At 35.8% G+C, this 17420-nt stretch overlaps 3 protein-coding genes across 5 annotated transcripts; 1 reads left to right on the top strand and 2 right to left on the bottom strand.

Moving 5' to 3' along the window:
• Positions 1-132: 132 nt before the first annotated feature.
• On the bottom strand, positions 133-1080 carry LOC108915916 (40S ribosomal protein S6). Its single transcript, XM_018722102.1, has one exon. It carries the CDS (start codon positions 940-942, stop codon positions 196-198), a length of 747 nt encoding a protein of 248 aa, XP_018577618.1. The 5' UTR covers positions 943-1080; the 3' UTR covers positions 133-195.
• Positions 1081-2069: 989 nt separating this feature from the next.
• LOC108904863 lies at positions 2070-3623 on the bottom strand. The gene is made up of 5 exons (XM_018707937.1): positions 3581-3623; positions 2982-3133; positions 2811-2929; positions 2655-2753; positions 2070-2175 (listed from the first exon to the last, which is right to left on the bottom strand). The coding sequence occupies exons 1-5, from the start codon at positions 3621-3623 to the stop codon at positions 2070-2072; spliced, it is 519 nt and encodes a 172-aa protein (XP_018563453.1).
• LOC108906917 (double-strand-break repair protein rad21 homolog) lies at positions 3624-16449 on the top strand. Of its 3 annotated transcripts, none has more exons than XM_018710555.2 (12): positions 3624-3761; positions 3861-4279; positions 4335-4684; positions 4809-4959; positions 6363-6562; positions 11724-11959; positions 12040-12210; positions 12317-12673; positions 14184-14387; positions 14444-14560; positions 15312-15467; positions 15528-16449. In XM_018710555.2, the coding sequence occupies exons 2-12, from the start codon at positions 3906-3908 to the stop codon at positions 15651-15653; spliced, it is 2442 nt and encodes an 813-aa protein (XP_018566071.1). In that variant the 5' UTR covers positions 3624-3761; positions 3861-3905; the 3' UTR covers positions 15654-16449. The 3 variants fall into 3 exon arrangements, with proteins under 3 accessions (XP_018566071.1, XP_018565982.1, XP_018565912.1); XM_018710466.2 differs by having other exon boundaries at positions 4791-4959; positions 11739-11959; XM_018710396.2 differs by having other exon boundaries at positions 4791-4959.
• Positions 16450-17420: the final 971 nt, after the last annotated feature.

Raw genomic sequence — 17420 nt, 5'->3', positions numbered from 1 at the left:
AAGGTTATTTTTCAGTTCAAATTTCATTACTTGCAAAAAATTGTCATAGCAGAAAATGTTTTGAAAAACTATAGGTATACCACTCTAAAAATAATTATAATAGATATCTAAGGGCGTATTAAATAAAAAATCTAATTTTTTCAATTTTTATTTTCACCTTGTGCTTACATATTGTAAATATAAAAATACTACAAATTATTTCTGTCCGCTCTGGGTGCTGGACTTGCTGTCACGCATACTAGCAGATCTGCGCCTCTTCATCAACTCCCTGCGTGCCTTGGACTCCTTCTTACGTTGGGCGAGGAGTTTAGCGTAAGCATCTTCTTGTTCTTTACGTCTCAGACAACGCCTCTTCTTAAGAGCCAAACGATGACGTTTACGTTGTAAAACGACTGGTGTAATAAGACGCTGAATCTTAGGAGCCTTGGTTCTCAATTTCTTGCCTTCCTTTTGAGGGAGAGGTCTTTTCACGACATACTGGCGTACGTCATCTTCTTTGCTCAAATTGAACAACTTACGGATGCGGGAGGCCCTTTTTGGACCAAGTCGTCGAGGGATAGTTGTATCGGTGAGACCAGGAATTTCTTGTTCACCCTTACGTACAATAACCAAAGCCAAGACACTTAGATTTGCATCTACGATGCATCCGCGAACAGATTTTCTCTTACGTTCACCAGTACGGCGTGGTCTATAACATGAATGGCCTTTAGATAGCAAAAGGCGTACCCTTCCGTTGGTTAAAACGCCCTGTTTCATGGGAAAACCCTGTTTGTCATTGCCACCAGCGATTTTCAATACATAGCCTTTCCATTCATCCCCCAACAGATCGGCTTCAACTTCTTGGCCCATACGCTTATCGAAAAAGATACGTATCTTATGCTCGTCCACAACCTCAAACAGTTTCTGACATCCCGTTGCGGGGTACGACACGTTCAACTTCATTGTTCACCCACTATTGTGAATAAATTTCAGAAAAACACTTATTAGAGACACAATCGGCCTTATATTTTAGAAAATAGAAGGAAAATTTTCCAACTAGTTATCACATGGAACTGCCATGTTTCAAATGGCCGATTCGAGGTATCCGTTTTATCGATTGAGGTGAAACCGGAAATTCGAACGCCGCCATGTTAGGGTGACTTCAATTATCTAATGATCTATAAGTGACATAAATAGTCGTTTTCATTTGCACAAGAATAACCAAAGAAATTTAAACTCCAGGAGTATATGCTCGAAGCCAGTCACCAGGGAGACTAGACATCTCCGCAGAATGATAATCTGCCACTATCATTCTATGACTATCATGCATTACTGTCACTGTCATACATATGTTTATAACCAGGGGCGTATTCAGGTGAAATGTAAAGTGTTACAGAACGAATTCTGAGTATCTAACGGATGTATTAGAGAGAGACCCAGAAATTGTCCGATAACATCAATATGATTCGCGATTAATACTTAATAAAATATCTATACTTCTAGAAAGTTTGCAAGCAAAATTTATAATTGATAGTGGTACTTCTCTAATTTCCTAAATTTCCTCAGTACTTAATACATATTCTTATAAGTACACTGTACAGGGGTTCTTCCAAAATTAAAGTTGTAGGCGTTCCCACTATATTTAAACAAGTCGCGAAAAAAACGTAAAATTATTATATTTTATATAGTTATAGCCTCTTTGCCTCAATAGTTTATGCTAGCATCTGCTTATATACAAAACAGAAAAAAAATTGTATCAATAGTGTATATGTAATTCAATAAAAAAAAATATTTCTTCGACATACATTATAGATTTTTTAGTATGTTCTCAACAATAACAGTTTTCTTCTAGATCTTTTGGGAGGTGGAATTCCAAATTTTGACAATCTCGAAATATACCAGTTCCCCTAAAATTATGATTGTTTTTTTTTATTTGATAATTAAATGTTAAAAAATAAGGTAACTATGTAAACATAATGGCTTTTCAGAAATATAGATCCAATAATTTGGATCGGTTTGGGAATAGAACTTAATTTGTTAACGTCTATATTTTGCCGGCAGATCACAATTTCTGAAAAGCCTTATAGATCTTACTTGCATAAGTGAGAGCTTAATTCTTGCGTATTATTTGTATAAATATTACTAATATGTTCTAAATCCATATGTGCGGTATATAAACTGCATAATTCTCTTAATCTGCAACAAATATATGAGGTTCATTGGTATATTTTTGTTATGAATTACGATACGATCACGGACTTATCAATTAAAATTAGATAGCTAATACATCTGCCGCTCTTAACCGAGTGTTACAGATCTTAATGAAGCACTTGACAAATGGCGAAGGGGAAAACGATACACGAATATTCTTTCGTCGCAGCATTTTGTCTATATTCGCCGTATATTAATAACATATCCAAATTCGTGATGACTGTAGTAAATACTGAGACATTGTAATAATAATACATCAACTTATTTAGATGCGCAAAAAGGGCTGTTAAGAAATAGTGAAATAATTCATGTTATTCACGAGAACGCCAATGTCGCCAATTAACAATGGTTTAGAAGTACTGGGTCACGTTCAGATGAAACATATATTGTGCAGTAAAATATATGTTTTTAAGATTTGAAAAGGAATGGTACTAAATTTCAGTTATTAACGAGTTTCATCTTACTTTTTTGTCCATCCTCCATCCATGGTACTTCTTACATGTTCTGTACATTTAAATTTATCAGTAACTAGACTAAATTCCTTGCATCTACGTAAATCATAACTGAAACAGATAAGTTGCCTTAACAGCCAGGTACCAGATTGGTTGAATTTAAGTCACTTTTTGAATCCTTGTGAGCATAATCCATTTACTTTGTTAGAAACATCCTTGTTAATAGAATCTTGACATATTTGCCTTGTTTTAGGTTGTTCTGTGATGTTCTCTACAATTCTACTTATCTACAAAATATATCTTGGCCGATTATTCACTCAAAATTGAAAAAGCACTAACCTGGTTAGCCACGGCTAAGCAAGCTGCACACTTTAAATAAAATGAGCCAAATGGTTTCTGAGGGACAATGTTCATTAAAATGGTTCTATATGGATTTATTATTCTTTTTGGGGAAACTAATGTATAATTACACTTGTCATGCGTTTCATAAACTTCAACAGAAATTACACGTTGTTGGTACAAGCGAGGTAAATATGGTAAAATTATGATAAAAATTATTGGTAGAAAATAATTCATTAAAAATGTATACTGTATATGTATATTTGTCGTCAAAAGAAACTGACAATTTTGAGACATAAAGAAATAATATATGGTTGCGTCAAGTGAACAGTTGGACCAGTTAAAATAAGTAGTTACAGGATACAGGGTGTTTACGAAAATTAAGTTTACGCATCATGTAGACATTTCATTTTCTCTATCTAAAGTCATAAGATTATAAAAGGAGAGAAATAGAAATCCGAGGACCTAAACTGAATTTTTGTAAACCCCTAATAAAAGTGATCCTCTTCTACTAATCAGATTAATTAAGGCTAGTTCCTTTCCTATGGCTCACGGACCACGGTCTCCGAAAGGTAAACTTTTTGTTTTCTATTTCTTGCGCTTGCGCTTGTTGACTGTTGTCAAGCTGAACGAGACCGCCATTTTGATGGAGTGAGCTGTGTTTGGTGTTTATGTTTAATTTGAGAATAATTCCTTCGGGGATGGAAATAACTTTTAAAATAGAATCTACATTTAATTTATGTATACCCGTAATTACTTAAATAATATTATTTTCAAGAGGTAAGAATATTGTGCTATTTTCCGATAATGTATAACTTTCGGCGCCAACTCGATTGTTTGGTAAGGAAGCTGTCACGTATTTAAATTGTTTTTAATTAGATTTTCAGATATTGTCCAGTGCTAAGTGGTTAAGAAAACTTAAAAATGTTTTACGCACATTTTGTATTGGCCAAAAAGGGGCCGCTAGCCCGAATTTGGCTAGCTGCCCATTGGGATAAAAAACTTACGAAGGCCCATGTCTTTGAAACCAATATTGAAAAATCTGTCGATGGTATTTTACAACCTAAAGTGAAAATGGCATTAAGAACTTCAGGCCATCTACTACTGGGTGTTGTAAGAATTTATTCAAGGAAAGCAAAGTATTTGCTAGCAGATTGCAATGAGGCGTTCGTAAAGATTAAAATGGCATTCAGGCCGGGAATGGTAGATCTACCTGAAGAACACAGAGAAGCTGCTGTGAATGCCATTACATTGCCAGAAGTCTTCCATGACTTTGATACAACAATGCCCGAACTCAAGTGAGTCGTGAATCGGTCTAGTTAGTTTTGAAATCTAATATTTTTTTCCCAACAGCGATGTAGACATTGAAGCTCAGTTTAGTTTGAACCAATCTCGAGCCGAAGAAATTACGATGAGGGAAGATTATGGAAATATTTCATTAGTTAACAATGACGATGGATTTGGAGATATGGGATTCGATACTGACGCTCCAGACTTAATGAGACACGCTTCAGGATTAGAACCTTCCATGGAACAAAGCAATCTACTATTCAGCGAACCCGTTCTGGAACCGGTAGGATTGGAGAAAGAAAGGGAACCTGTACCGTCAACGTCAGGAACTCAACATCACGAGACGCCGATGGAAATCGACACGTCAGTCCGAGATGTTGGTTTTGAGGCGAATTTGGATAACAACATGATATGTATGAACGCATTTTTTAAAATTCTAATATTATTTAGGTGCGCTTCCAAATAAATATGAATTTATTATTATATTTCTCTGATTGTCATAAAACCATGTTTTCGTAGCGGGTGGTTTATTTGAAGGTGGCCTCTTCGACGATGCCCCGATGGGAGAGGTGCCACCGGTAGACGCCAGTATACCGCATCCCACGCCCCAAGATATACCACCCCCTGTCGAGAGTGATGATGACGAAATGGATAATTTCGGAGGGCCACCGTCTGTGGGAGGAATGAGGTGAGCTAATTTTGCGCATTTTTAGTTTTTCTCTTCATTAATTACCTGTTTTGTTTACTTAAGTATACAGTGCGTTCAACAAATAATTCCAGTATTTCATCGATTTAAAGTTGATATCTAACGGTACTTATTTTTTAAATATGAAAGTTTACCGTTATCTTGTATGCTTCAGTTATGCCAAATTTTGATTATTTAAAATTTACTCAGGGGTTGTATTAAATTTTATAATATATTTATATACAGGGGGCTCCAGAAGTAAGTGCCAAAATTTTAATTATGCATTTAACTTGTCAAAAACAACTTTTGACTAATAATTCTTTCCGCGAAAACGTTTTCTTGTATCTGTGATTAGGTTCTATTCAAATCTCATAGCCCCTCGACCTTTTCAGGCGTATTGTGTGTCCCGCTATTCAAACTTGCCCATTACAACTCCCGTCACTTCCCTGAGCCGTATTTCATTCAGAAACAGAAACTCTTTTGTTCGTTTCTGCAAACGACACATAAGTTCCTTTGCCCTGGTCTTAAAGCCCAATATTTCCTATGTTCTGACTCGGTCCATTTGCTTAGAACCCCTCTGACCACACTGGCCGATATGTCACAGAAAGCCTCCGAATCAATGAAATCTGTTTCGGATCCCTTCCTAGCAACTTCGTATCAGCATATCAAACTTTTCCTCCCATTTGCTCTGATCCTCTATTCCAGTCTCAAATGGCTTATGGAAGTGAAACCTTGGAACCATTTCCAGAGATGGTTCCGAACATCGCCAAAAAGAAGTTTCGTTCGAACAAAATTATATTGTCCCAATCACGGTGCAAATTTTCTTTTGTCCAATTGAGTCTTTTTTCGACGTGTTTTTCAGACACTAGCAGTCTTCACTGTGCTTCGAAATTTCACTTCATGAGCCAGTAAACACCTTTTTATAGTGTCACGCAACACATTTAGACCCTTTTCACGCAAAATCGCTTGTCCGTTACGCACTGATAGACAAGGATTCTGCTCAAACGCCCGTAAAATCACTCTTCCTTTTTCGTACAGAGCCACCAGATCCGGTAGGTCATCGACGTTTTTTCTGCGACCAAGGTCAAACGACATCTGAGGCATTCTGTACAAAGCATCTGAGGAGAAGGGTATCACTACCTACTCAGGCTTAAATTTCCCTTCTACCGGTTTTGAGGACAAAGTTTTGCCATACACGCTCTTATCAAACAGACCGTTTTAACAACACATTTTAATGTTTGATGGGGGCTCCTACCTATTAGGAGTTGGCTATTTTCAGTTTACTTTAAGAATAATAACCGATTTTACTTTTTTTTTTCTGTTTTGACGTAAAATTAACAAAAATCAAATCATTTCCAATTACAATTATCGTTTTCATTACAATTATTCATTTTTCTATTGAACAGTGATGAATCTCGACCCGGCTCTGTCGCTCAGCAGCTGCCGCCTGCCCCTACACCCACACCTTCGGTGCACTCCGTGCATCCGGAGCACCCCCCAGAGCCCCAGCCCGAGGAGCCGGCTCCCGTTGCCGATCAGACCACCCTTCTACAAAACGAAGAAGAAAGTTTCGCTCTAGCTCCTGTCGACGCAAGCGCTTTGAAAGGTAGGAATTTATTGCTTTTATTTTACCCATATTATTACTTTTAAAGTGTGATTTATTACGCGAGTTGCCGGTTATTTATTTTTTTTATTAACCAATCGCCGTTGTACAGGGTGTAAAAGCGACGTTGTGGCAAACTTTCGACACTGACTCCTTTCATCAAAATAAATGACCTAGTAATTTTTTTTAAAACAATTTGAACAATTTTTCAGACGGTTTTTAAGGGTGATCGCAGTCGATTACTAAAAATGTTCGAAGTCATTCGGAAATGACCGTCAAACATTTAAAAAAACGTCGACTGTTTAAGACGACCAATTTTTCCTTCTATTTCAATAATTCCTTTAAAATTAAGGTTTAAAGTTGTGTAACAATTATTTTTCTTTGTGAAAAAAGTTCGAAATTGGTATGTGTCTGGTGGGTTTGGCTGACAAATGGTTCTAGCTGTATTTAAATAGATATTGCTAATGTAATTCAACTTAATATTTGCTTCTATCCGCATGAAGACGACACTGGTCGTGCTTTCATAGTACCTGCAGTACGGGTCGCTTAATTCCATTTTTGGCCACTAGAGCTACAACTTTTAGATTCGCCTTTTCCATAATTGCCTTCTATTGCTGAGAAAGAGTAACTTAATTGCGTTGTTAGACTTACTCAGGTATTACGCTCAAAATTTAGACGCTCCAGTGGCGGAGGTACAGGGCATCGGTGGTATATTTTAATAAATTAAATAGTACGCCACTGCCTTACTCAATAAATAATGAAATTAAAAGACGAATTTGAAAATATCATGATTGTTACCGTAAAGCAGTGGCGTACATTATTTCCCTTAATAGTTTTTAAATTATTAAAATATATATATTTTTTTATTTTTGTAAGTTTAACACCCTGTATCTTTTTAATGAAGCATCCTAGATAAAAACTATATACTTAAAATTCTCCAAAGAATATGAGATTTCATTTTGGGTCACCGTTTGTGAATCACCCTGTATATTAGGAGGAAAAATGTAACTTTTTTGTTGTTTCTGTTTTTTGATTTATTTTGACAGGAGTCAGTTTTGCTCTTATTGCGTCGCTGTTGCACCATGTACACGTATTTTATTGGTTGCTTTAGATTAATTCGCATTAATACAATAATCGATAGTCCTTAATTTAAAATTGTCTCAGGAGCAATATAAACCAAAATGGAAATACACTAGGAACGTCTCCATAAAGATCAGTATTACGTTAAAAGGAATGTTTTAGTTGATTTTAACATTTACGGGACCGTCACTTAATTACATAAAAATGTTTCTGGAAATAAGGAAGGAAATAACTTTAGCTTCATTTCTTCGATTCCTTTATTCATATGTATCTAATACATACCATCGTTGATCTTGCATATGGACATAAGCGACAAAAAAAAATCAACCTGTCTCTTTTTGAATTACAGTGAAAATTGGTTATAACGACATTGCTTTATACGACATATTGGATATAACGACGGAATTTGGATGTCCCGATTTAATCCTATAGAAATACCATATTAAAAATATTGTTTACTACAACACCGTTTGGAGCATTTTGGATTTAGCGACGCGTTTTTATATACATTTACCATAGAATTTGTCGATTATAACAACCAATAGTGATATACGGCCTTAAAGTCAGTGCACCGCTCTTCCTTCCGCTTTTGACACCAGTTAGTAAGTTTAGGACAATTTGTGACTTATCTACGCATACAGTTATATTATATGAATTAATTACCGCTTTCTATCATGATGTCGAAGAGAAAGGTGTTTAATAAAGAAGAAAAATTACATATAATATAGAGATTAAAAACGGAGAAACTAATGCAAGCGATTTTAACAATTTGGAAGGATAGAACATAAATTAAAGTCTCTATTCGTAAACAATTCATTGAAAATGAGGCGTGCGAGATCTTTTGAATACAAAGCAATACATGTACATACTGAAAGATTTGTATTGTAAATTTATCTTTTTTTGTATAAAAATTTTAAATAAAATATATGTAATTGCTTATAACGTCTATGGGTTATAACAACCGTAAACAAACGGTCCCTTGAAGGTCGTTATAACCGATTTTCACTGTAGTACTGTGATATCCATCATACATACCACAAAAAGTTGGCTTGTAATGACCTTTATATTGTTGTCCGGAGAATTTGATATGTAAACATTTGATTCACAATTTATATGTTACGTTTTCACGCTGTAATTATTTTATGATTTCTTATCCAGGATTATAGTTCTGCAAGAATCTACCCTAATACTTTTTTTCTAGTCCAAGATTTACTTATCGTTTTAGGTGCAATATTTGAAATTAACTTGGTACTCTAAAGTTTTTCTTTCTTCTTTCTTCAGAAAGAATGATCTTTCTTGCATTTTTTTCTTCCATTTCCCTTCTTGCCAAAGCCTAATAGTCATTCTTAACTAATAATTAATCATTAGTATACCGCAACAATAAATGCATGACTATAAAAACTGATATTTGTTACCTAAGCAATTAAATTTCACGTATTGCATCTTTCTTTCCCTTTAATATAATTTTGGTAATACGAGAACCCCTTCTAGTCAAGTTTTGTCAAGTAGGACAAATGTTGAGGGTTGTCATATTTCCAATTAGTAATTTTCTTGCTTTATCTGTAGGCCAGGGAAAAGAGCTGGGAAATGACCATTTCGCGACTTGTTTCGGCAAGCTGAATTTATCACTATAGATGCTGAATATTACGTACAATGACATATTAGTTTCCACAGTCGTAAAAACGGGGGAAGATTGTTTACAGGGTGGTTAATTGTATAATTTTTCCGTAAATTCACGTTTTTTGCTTATAACTTTTTTCCTTTCATTTCCACGAGAAAACAGTAAAGTACTTTTTTTTCGTCTTCAAAAGACCTTCAAAACTAGCCCTCGAGTGTCAAAAAATATTGATTAGATCAAAAGTTATAAACAGAAGAAGTTTATTTTTGACTTTTGAATTAAACATTTATAAACTGCGTTATTATTACCAGAACGTTTTGGCATCGCATTCTCTCAAGCGAACGACAGCAAATCCAAAGAAAATGACGATAATATTCATAGTCCTGCCGTTATTGAAAATAATATATTTTAGTCTGTAAATCCGTTGTTTTTTAACTAATCTTGACGATTTTTTTTTAACTTAAAACTCTTCACAAGCTTTGCGAATATGTAGTAATATAATAATTATACCGTGCCACGTGCGTCGTATATTTCATTTTGCAACTAAGACTAAAAAATAAACAAGCATTCCAGGTTGCAAAGAGCGACCGAAAAAAAGCCTAATTTTTCGCCCCTTTGTGAGACCTCGTAAATTTACTCCAAATGTGTGCCAAAAGATAGTCTATGATGAGACTTGAATCGTCTATAAGTTTTAGCTTGAGGCTACATTTCGTTTTCGAGTTTCGGTTGATTAAAGTTGTCATTTTTACATGGATTGTTGGATCGAGGTTACACCGCTAAAAAAAAATCGCTTGTACTTCACATGTGGCATATGTATTCCGAAGTACTTTTTCGCGCTGAGCACGAATTTGCTATTAGAATTGCTTCATCACCCTTCGGTCTTCATGAAATGACTGAAAAGCTTCAGAAAAATGAAGAATTTCGAAGATTCCAAGATTAATTCTTTGACTTCCAAATGACCTGTAGTCATAGAGATTAACGAACCTTTGATTTTAAATCAATGATTTCGTCAACCTTTCTGGGAAAGGTTTCTGAAGACCTTTCCCAGAATCTGAAGTCATAGAGATTAACGAACCTTTGATTTTAAATCAGCGACTTTGAAAACCCTATAACAATCCATGTAAAAATGACAACTTTAATCAACCGTAACTTGAAAACAAAATGCAGCCTCAAGCTAAAACTTATAGACGATTCTAGTCTCATCATAGACTATCTTTTGGCACACATTTGTAGTAAATTTATGAGGTCTCACAAAGAGGCGAAAATTTCGGTCGCTCTTTAAAATTTAAAAAAAAATTATACATTTCAATGTATTATTATGAAATCTACCATGAAAAAAATCAGTGCGATTATGGAAGATGCTCGGGATCGTCTAGACTAATAATTAGTTAATTTGTTTATAAGGCCATAACTTGTAAACTATTCAACTTATTGATTCCAGATTATGTGTGAGTTATTAGACAGTGATAAGAAATGAGAGGATGCGATGCCAAAACGTTCTGATAATAATAACGCAGTTTATAAATGCTTAATTTAAGAGTCATAAATAAACTACTTCTGTTTATAACTTTCGATCTAACGTACTGTACTGTTTTCTCGTGGAAATGAACGGAAAAAAGTTATAAGCGAAAAAACGTGAATTTACTTAAAAATTATACAATTAACCAGCCTATAAACAATCTTCCCCCCATTTTTATGACTGGAAACTAATGTTATTGTACATAATATTTAACATGTATAGTGATAAATTCAGCTTGCCGAAACAAAAAGTCATGTCCAATTCCATATTTCCTGGCCTATGACTAATAAACTTAACGCATGTAATACATAGAGTGGTGATCTAGAACTGTTCTGGTAATAATTGTACAATCAGAACATTTGATTATAAAAAACAAACTAAACATTCAACGAAAGTAAGTGTGGAAACTTTAGAATGTAACTAAAATTGGTACTAAATGGACTAAAAATTCCCAAAATTAATCCAATTTTGTATGTTATGTTAACTAAGAAACTGTAAAAATTGAAGTAAGAACATACTAAACATTTTTTAACTTTTAAAATTATATTAATTTTTCTAACACTGTATTTATAGGACAATTTTTGCTGCGTATTATAACGATTAAGATCCCGAAGAAATATTTGGGCAAAAACCAAAATTCATTGAAACTAATAGAATTTTCTTCTAATGTAAAATGTTTTGGTGTAATATACATTTTGGGGCTACTTATTCGTTACGGAAATCTTGAAATCACCACCCTACGTATGACTCTGTAGTTATGAAATTAGGTGGTGCAAATTTTTTAACACCTCAAACGGGTATAAGAACAAAAATACACCGTTTACGGAAATTAACGTTTATCACGAAGAAAATTAAGAGCAAACAGATCCTTTTCAAATTAAAATTTACACCATCAGACTCTGTCAAACCTTTTACAGTGTTGTCGATAAATTTAACATAAAAAACAGATGAATTCTACCTAGGTCTAACCAAGGCCAAACGGAAAAGGAAGCTCATAGTCGACGAGGTCAAGAACATATCAGGTGAGGAGATGAAGAACCAGTTGAGCGACACCAGCGATATCGTTACGACGCTGGATTTGGCACCGCCCACGAAACGACTGATGCACTGGAAGGAGACCGGAGGGGTGGAAAAACTCTTCGCCTTGCCGGCTAGGCTCATTCCCGCTAGGATCCTGTTTAAGGTTAGTATACGGCAGGTTGCAAGTTATTTTGTTCCACTTCTTTACGGTTATCGTTATCCTGAAGTTTTCCTTCGTTTCAGAACTACCAGCGCCATCTAACCTTACGGGCGATAGGAACCGAGGATTTCGCTATGTTGGGCGACGCAGATTCCTTGGCTTTGGATCAGGTGAGGGACCACGAGGAACAGCCCAGCATGGAAGCGCCGACGCCCGCCAAGAGGGGAAGGAAAAGGAAAATCGTGGAGGAACCGGTAAGTTCTCGAAAATAAATTATCGGTGTTGTATTTATTTATATTTTACGATTTATCTAAAAAAAAAAAAAACAAAATATTTATGTTTGAAAACTCGTTTTTTTAGAGTCGAACACCGCTGCACCAGCCCGAACAGGAGACGCCTCAGCCCATGCTACAACCCGAGGAGTCTCTAGCTGCCATGATGCCGCCTACTCCCCTGGCGCCTCCGACACCCTTACCACCTCAGATACCCTACGGAGCGCCACCAACGCCGCTCCCCCAAACTCCCCTGGTGCCACCCATGACTCCCTTGTTGCCGCACATGGCGGGACAGGAGGAGATGCACCTACCTTCCACGCCGCAGGTCCTGATGCCGCCGCCTACGCCCCAGGGCATGATGTACCCCCAGACGCCGGGATATCCCGTTCCACCGACGCCTTTGCAACATATCGAGGAGATGCCTCACTTACCGCCCGATCAAGTAAGTGCAATGACCGTGACTTCTCTTAATTTACCTATTATCCACCCCTCGTTTGTTTCTTTTTTCACTTAATTTATGTGCATTCCGTCATTTTTTCTTTTAATTTTGTGGAAAAAAGTAAGTACGAAATATTTTGTTCTCATTTCCCGTTGGATGAGCTAGTTTGTCGAAGTGGTGCATTAGAACTATTTTTCTAGCAGCTCTAAAGGGCTAATACACAATTTTATGATTCCAATAAACCTACACGATTTTTGGTTACGATTCGTCAAAAGAGAAATATTTACATTGCTGATACATCGTAACAGGCATATCGATAGATAGATAAAAATTTAGTATCCAAGTAAAAATTTTAAAGTACCCAATACCTGTTGCCTTTTAATTACCCGATACCTGATACCAGATAGTTACCTGATACTCGATAATTACCCGATACCCGGTTATTATTTTATCGGCAAAAGGTCATTTTTTACCTCTTAGATTATTATTAAAACACGTATACACCAAGCAAATGCGAAGCCAAGAACTGCCGTTATTACCAATTTTGTAAGTTGCACTGTAACAAAAGGCCGACCGAGTTCCGTTGTGGAATTGGTGCATTAGAACTATTTTTTTTTAGCAGCTCTAAAGGGCAAACACAGTTTTTTAGGATTCCAATAAACCTACATGATTTGAGGTTTATAATTCGTCAAAAGAGTGAAATGTTTACATTGCTGATCGATCGTAACAGACATAGTGATAGATACCCGCGTACTAGATAAAAATTTGGTATCCAAGTCATAATTTTAAGTACCCAATACCTGTTAATTACCTGTTACCTTTTAATTACCCGATAGTTACCCTATACCTGGTAATTACCTGATACCTGGCAATTACCCGATACCTGGTAATTACACTATACCCAATAATTACCCGATATCCGGTAATTACCAATTACTCGTTAATGTGATAACTTGAGCTAGGGGTTTTCTTCGGCTAGTCCTAAGCGTGTTCGTCGTAAACAAATAAATAAAAAGGTAGGTACGAATAAAAATAAATAAATTTGTGTATTTTATCAGCGAAAGGTAATTTTTTACCCCTTAGAATATTAATACACGTATACACCAAGCAAACGCGAAGCCAATAACTGCCGTTATTATCGGTTTAGTAAGGTACCCTGTAGCGAAAGGTGGCGGCTTTGATCATCCGTCTGAGTGCCAAGCTCTAGTGATAACCGACTACGTCTTGCCACTAATATTATTGGCTGTTGTTGGCACTGCAACTTAGCAATGTAGCAACGTAATAAGATATGACAGAATTACCGATATAAATGTAATAAAGGTTTCTAATTTTCAATGTTTCAGTAAAGACATTATCAATAACCTACTTTGTTATTATTTTGTAGAATTCTAATGGAACATGATAACCAGAAAGATTAAATAATTAAAGTATTTTATGTTTATATTGAATTTACTTACAAAAACGACTACGATGCAACAGATCTCCGTTAATTATGTTATCAATTTTTTTTCAGGTACGTTCTATCCTCCAAGAACAAGAGAGCATAGCTCACATACCCCCGATGACACCCGCTCATACCGCAGAGGACCTTTTGGGCCACGGGATGGCATCGGCGCCTACCCCCCACCATCCCGGCATCGACGCTAACCTGCCCCCCGAGCCGTTGGATAATCTACAGCACGACCTACCCGCCATGGAGAATATGGGTTACGACCAGGTAAGGTTATTTAATTCACGGAAATCGACAAGACGTAAAACGTTTTTCTTTTACAGATGGCGAACATGGGTTACGACGAGCATCTAAGGGCGCAAACACCGAACGGCGGGATGTCCGAGAGGGTGCATTCGCCGTGGACGGGCGACTATGACTTCCCCCATTCGGCCGGACCTGTAAGTGATTCTTCTTTATTGGTCATTTTTTTGAGTGTGTTTTTGAGGTATTGCGTGCGGTTTTGAGGTATTTTTAAAATCAGATAGAATGAAAAATTTTGTACGGTGCGCTTCAAATTAGACGATGTTGGGGCATCGTTGTTTTGGAAGCTGTCGGAGATCGGATATCGGTTAAATCCGATAGTCTGCATTTCTAAAATGTGGCGAATAAAAAAAAAAATGGTAAATTTTAAAATTATCAAATTTCAGAGCATTTAGAAAAAATCGTGTAGTGTTCGGAATGTTTTGAAAGTTATTTCGGGACGTTGAATAAGTTCTCGCTATTTTTTCGTGAAAATTATTGCTTTATAGTAAAAAACAAATTTTTTCCATCTTTGCGTCAACAAATTAATTCTACATCAGAAAAACGACGCGTCTTTTGAGGCTATCCAAAAATCGACCCATTTTTTGGCTTCTTCATAAGAATGGAAGTGCTGAAAGGGTCAACGTCCGGTAAATATGACGGGTGGGGTGAGACTTCTGCGCAGAGCGCACAGATTCGATGTTTTCATTTGTTGAGATTGTGCGGGAACGGCCCATTGTCTCAACCATCACAAAACCTCTCGAACCAGAGAAAGACTGTCAATTGTGATACATACTCCTCACCGTACGCCGTTTGTAACAGTTGATACGTTTCCGTGGCTGTTTTACCGCCGCCTGGTCGAAAACAGCGAGAACTTATTGAACGTGATTTGGTCTATTTTTTTTATAGGCGGAGGAGCAACAGGTGGACGAGACGGACGAGCAGTTCGAGGAGAGGGTTTTGAACAAACGGGCATATCAGATGTTTACGGTGGTCAGGCAGAAACTTCAGCAACAGGACCAGCTGACGTTGTCGGACATGTGCCACCGGAACACCAAAAAACAGGTCGGTTTCACGCCGTACCGTGCGGTTTTTGCTGTAATAAAAATTTTACGATTTTCGCAGGCGGCGCAGAAGTTTTACAGTTTGCTCGTGCTGAAGAAGTTCCAGGTCCTGGAGCTGGAACAAGAGGACGCGTACGAGGAGATCTACGTGACGAAAGGACCCAAATTTGACAACCCGGTATTGTAAATTGCTTTATTTATTACACTTTATAGTTATTTTTCACCTATAAATTTATATTTCATACGACCTTGTACAAAATCTTTATATATATATAATATATTTTGTAACGTTAGAAAGTTATTGTAAATAAACACACTTTTTACTTTGACGTAAATCGGGAACAAAGTATCCAAATTCTCTTTAAGTTTTTACCAAAGTTTACACTTTTATATTTACAACAAAGTTGTCAAGTTGGATTTTTTTTTATTATTGTACATGTACATTTAACATTAAACATTACAGGTTTTGCGTTCGAACGTCCGCTTTGCGAACTGTCGAGTAATTTTTTTATTGTACAGAGTGCCGCTAGGAATTTTACATACTTCTACCGTAAGCAGAGTTCCTTAACGGAAATATTAAATCTCCCATTAAAAAGTGTCTACTTTTACAGGGTCATTTGTAGATTTTGAAAAAAAATTCTTTTCGATACTATATTTGAACAGTTTGTTCAAATTTTCTAATTATTTTGGTGAAACTATACACCGTTGACTGGCATATGACTGACAACCTCAGACAATCGGATATTTCCGAAGATCAGTCGTAAAAAATTTAGAGTTCATATAAAAAAATTCACCCTGTATGCGTTTTTTTTTTTAACATAACTAGGAATTCAAGACAAATGGATAGCGAAAGCTATGTATATGGTATTTTTGTCACTTTTGTTGAATTTTTAATAAATAATAAATTTTGACACTGGAAATTCAGCTTAACGGGGCTTCATAGCAAATAGGCAACCAGCAATACATTTTTATAGATTTTATTGAGACAGTTTGTCTAAATATGAATTAATTCACAAATTGCAGACTTTCCTCCATTCTAATGCAGATTTTCTATAAAATGAAGTTAGTTTGAAACTCGAGTTACTTTTTGTTGTAAAGAAATTTGTAATTTGCCGCTTTTCAACATGCAAATTACAAATTTATTTACACCGAAAAGTAATTTGAGTTTCAAACCAAGTCCATTTTATAGAAAATCTTCATTAGAATGGAGGAAAGTCTGTGATTTGTGGATTAATTCATATTTAGACAAACTGTCTAAATAAAATCTATAAAAATGTATTCCTGGTTGCCTATTTGCTATAGAGCCCTCTTAAAATAAAACATTTAACCTAGCTATTAAATAAAAGCAAACTTTTTAATTATAATTAGTTATTTTGTCTAATTTCCAGGGCAGTCTTTAATAATTTTTATTATTTATCATTACAACTAAAAAATCGAACAAATATTCCGTTGTTCTAAACTTTCTCATACGTTTTTGAATTTACGAAATAAATTTGTGTACAATAAGGAAAAACCATAAAACAAAATTAAAAAATAAGGCAAATTCATAAGTGTATGAAAAAATTTAAAATAAACAGAATTTTCGTTACTTTTTTTGTTTTTTTACTACTTGGGATGTCAATAAAAACCAAACCACACAAAGCAAAGAAAAAAGTTTTTTATTTTTAGAAACTACATATGCCATTTTGAAACGTTATTTGAAAAATTATATCTTTTAAATGACAACAATTATTGTCGATACACTCTTGAAGGTTTTCACGGAAGCCCGCCTTTCCTCTATGGACCATCTGTTGCGGAATCACGGCAATTTCTTATGCCTGCTTTTAATCCTTCCAAGTTCTGTGGTCGAGGTTTAAAAACTCGCGATTTGAGGTATCCCCAAAGAAAAAAATTGCAGGGGGACAAATTATTCCGATTACGGAAGGCACGCTATGTCGCTATTATGTTCGCTATT

The sequence above is a fragment of the Anoplophora glabripennis genome, unplaced genomic scaffold (assembly GCF_000390285.2).
Source record: "Anoplophora glabripennis isolate ALB-LARVAE unplaced genomic scaffold, Agla_2.0 scaffold1, whole genome shotgun sequence".
NCBI lineage: Eukaryota > Metazoa > Arthropoda > Insecta > Coleoptera > Cerambycidae > Anoplophora > Anoplophora glabripennis.
The sequence above is the reverse complement of the archived record's forward strand: the minus strand, read 5'-3'. Positions and strand labels throughout refer to the sequence as shown.